The sequence below is a fragment of the Cynara cardunculus genome, assembly GCF_001531365.2.
Source record: "Cynara cardunculus var. scolymus isolate 2C chromosome LG 12, CcrdV1, whole genome shotgun sequence".
Lineage (NCBI taxonomy): Eukaryota > Viridiplantae > Streptophyta > Magnoliopsida > Asterales > Asteraceae > Cynara > Cynara cardunculus.
In genome coordinates, this window is record NC_037539.1 from 14,480,407 (window position 1) to 14,483,315 (window position 2,909).

At 39.8% G+C, this 2,909-nt stretch overlaps 1 protein-coding gene across 1 annotated transcript; it reads left to right on the forward strand.

Annotated features, from left to right (window-relative positions):
• The first annotated feature begins 391 nt into the window (after window positions 1–391).
• On the forward strand, window positions 392–2,704 carry LOC112523108 (L-type lectin-domain containing receptor kinase VII.1). The gene has a single exon (XM_025132552.1). It carries the CDS (start codon window positions 392–394, stop codon window positions 2,456–2,458), a length of 2,067 nt encoding a protein of 688 aa, XP_024988320.1. The 3' UTR covers window positions 2,459–2,704.
• The last annotated feature ends 205 nt before the right edge of the window (window positions 2,705–2,909 follow it).

Genomic DNA, 2,909 nt, shown 5'->3' on the forward strand with positions numbered 1-2,909 from the left:
TTATAATCTTGAATTTTAAATAATATACATCAATATATAGTATTTCATGTATAAAAAATGATTTTTAAAATATTTTATCAAATACTTTATAATATAGTATATATAAACAAAATCCAAAAACCAAAAATAAAATAAAAATAACAAAGCTAAGGGACTAAAAATAAAAATATGATACCGACAGAAATGACCGGCTGCATACACATCCGTACCAAGTCATCTCTGTTTGCTGACGACTTTGAAACCCAAGGGCCAAGAACAAGTAGGCATACAAATTGTCAAACTTTGACTCCTTAAATTTAACCAATTTTGCTTCTTTACCTTCCATTCTTCTTCAACCACCGCTTCTCTCTCTCTCTCTCTCTCTCTCTCTCTCTCTGTCTCTCTGTCTGCCATGAATCACAAACACGCATGTTTTTATCTCCTGCTCCTCTTCTTCCTCCTCCAAAATCCGCCGTCCTCCGCCGTCGATTTCGTCATTAACTCCTTCAACTCCACCACCGTCTCACTCTATGGCAGCGCCACCATCCAATCCAACATCCTCACCCTCACTAACACTACTGCCGTCCAAACTGGACGTGCTCTTTATCCAGACAAGATCCCCACCAAGAATTCCTCATCATTACTTCCCTTTTCTACCTCCTTCATCTTCGCCATGGCGCGCACAAGAAACGTTCTTCCCGGCCACGGGTTAGTGTTTCTGTTCACCCCTGTCACCGGGATTCGGAATACAGACGCAGCTCAGAATCTTGGTCTTTTTAGCAGAACGGTTGATGGGAATTCAAGCAATCATGTGTTTGGTGTTGAATTCGATGTGTTTAGAAACGAAGAGTTTCGAGATATTAATGATAATCATGTTGGGATTGATGTCAATTCTTTAACATCTCTTAATTCATCTGAAGCTGGGTATTATCAAGATCAAGATGGGGTTTTCAGAATATTACAGCTTAACAGCGGTAGAAACTACCAAGTTTGGATCGATTATAAAGATTCCATGATTAATGTGACCATGGCTCCTGTTGGGATTAAAAAGCCCACCAGGTGTTTGATCTGTCTCCCTTTGAATCTTTCTGATGTTTTTGAAGATGAAATGTATGTGGGATTCACTGCTGCTACTGGGGCATTGATTCAAAGTCACAACATCTTGAGTTGGAGTTTTAGCAACTCAAATTTCTCTTTGAGTGACTCTCTGATCACAGAAGGGTTGCCTTCTTTTGTGCTTCCAGGTGAGCCTATTTATCGATCAACCGGATTCATTGTCGGTTTAACATTAGGGGTTTTCTTTATTGTTGTGATTTGTGGTTTGGTTGGTTTTCTTTGGATCAAAAGAAAGAGGAGAATAGCTAAAGAAAAAGCCAATATGGAGGATTGGGAATTGGAATATTGGCCTCATAGAATACCTTTTCAAGAAATCGATATGGCAACAAAGGGTTTTAGCGATGAGAATGTGATCGGAATTGGTGGCAATGGGAAGGTTTACAAAGGAGTTATAGGTGGCACAGAGATCGCGGTCAAACGGATCGCTCACGACAACAATGATGGTGTGCGAGAGTTCTTGGCCGAGGTTTCAAGTCTTGGAAGGCTAAAACACAGAAATTTGGTGGGATTAAGAGGATGGTGCAAGAAAGAAAAGGGTAGTTTGATCTTGGTATACGATTATATGGAAAACGGGAGTTTAGACAAAATGATATTCAATCGAGAAGATACCAAAATCTTGGAATTTGATGATAGAATGAGGATCTTAACAGATGTAGCAAATGGGATTTTCTACCTGCATGAAGGGTGGGAATCCAAGGTTTTACATAGAGACATCAAGTCAAGCAATGTGTTGCTTGACAAAGAAATGAATGCAAAGTTGGGTGATTTTGGGTTAGCGCGGATGCACCAGCATGGTCAAGTGGCTACCACCACTCGCGTGGTTGGAACCGCAGGGTACCTCGCACCAGAAGTGATCAGAACAGGCCGAGCCTCAACACAAACAGATGTTTTCAGTTTCGGAATCTTGATTCTTGAAGTTATATGTGGAAAGAGACCAATAAAAGAAGGAAACATCCCTTTGCTGAATTGGGTATCCCAAATGATGGAAAAAGGCAAACTTGTTAACGCCATAGACCAGCGGCTAATCGCAAAGGGTGGTCTGGACCATGAGGAGGTCGAAATAGTGTTGCATTTGGGGCTGTTATGCGCGCACCCGGATGCGAAGGCTCGACCAACGATGAGGCAAGTGGTGAAGACTTTAGAAGGGAGGAACAAGAACGAAGCAGATGAATCTGAAGGGGATGATGATATGGGAGTTTATTTGCTGGAAAGGATGAAATCCAAAGATTTGTGGTCAAAATATTCAGAAATATTAATGAATTCAGGATCATCATCGTATTCACATCCAAAATTTGGGGAGGTTAGAGCTGGGATTTCTTCTTCTATGTCACTTACATTATCTGATATTGTAGAGGGTCGATGAGTTTGAAATTGTATACATATATAACACTTGGAAAAGAAAGGTTTTTTAGGTGGTTTTGTGACATGGGTTTTGCCTGGATTTCAGGGGTGAAAGTGGAAATGGATGATTGAGGACAGGGGCAGAACGGGATTTTGCTTTTATTTTTTGTATTCTTTTATTATTGTAATTACATATAGTTTTGTGTGTTCTTGGAAACATGTAAATTACCTTCATGAATGTAACAATTCCTCCAGGTTTATTTGTCTATATCTAATTTGTTCATTTTATACAATTCCTCCAGGTTTATTTGTCTATATCTAATTTGTTCATTTTATAAGTCTGGGTCTGTTCTAGGTACATTTTACTTTTTTGATTAATCTGGATATCCAATCCATTATACGAGCCGATTAATCCCAGGGCGACCACCTGCTTTGTATCGCATTTGAACCTCCGTGGACACATGTGGATTTTT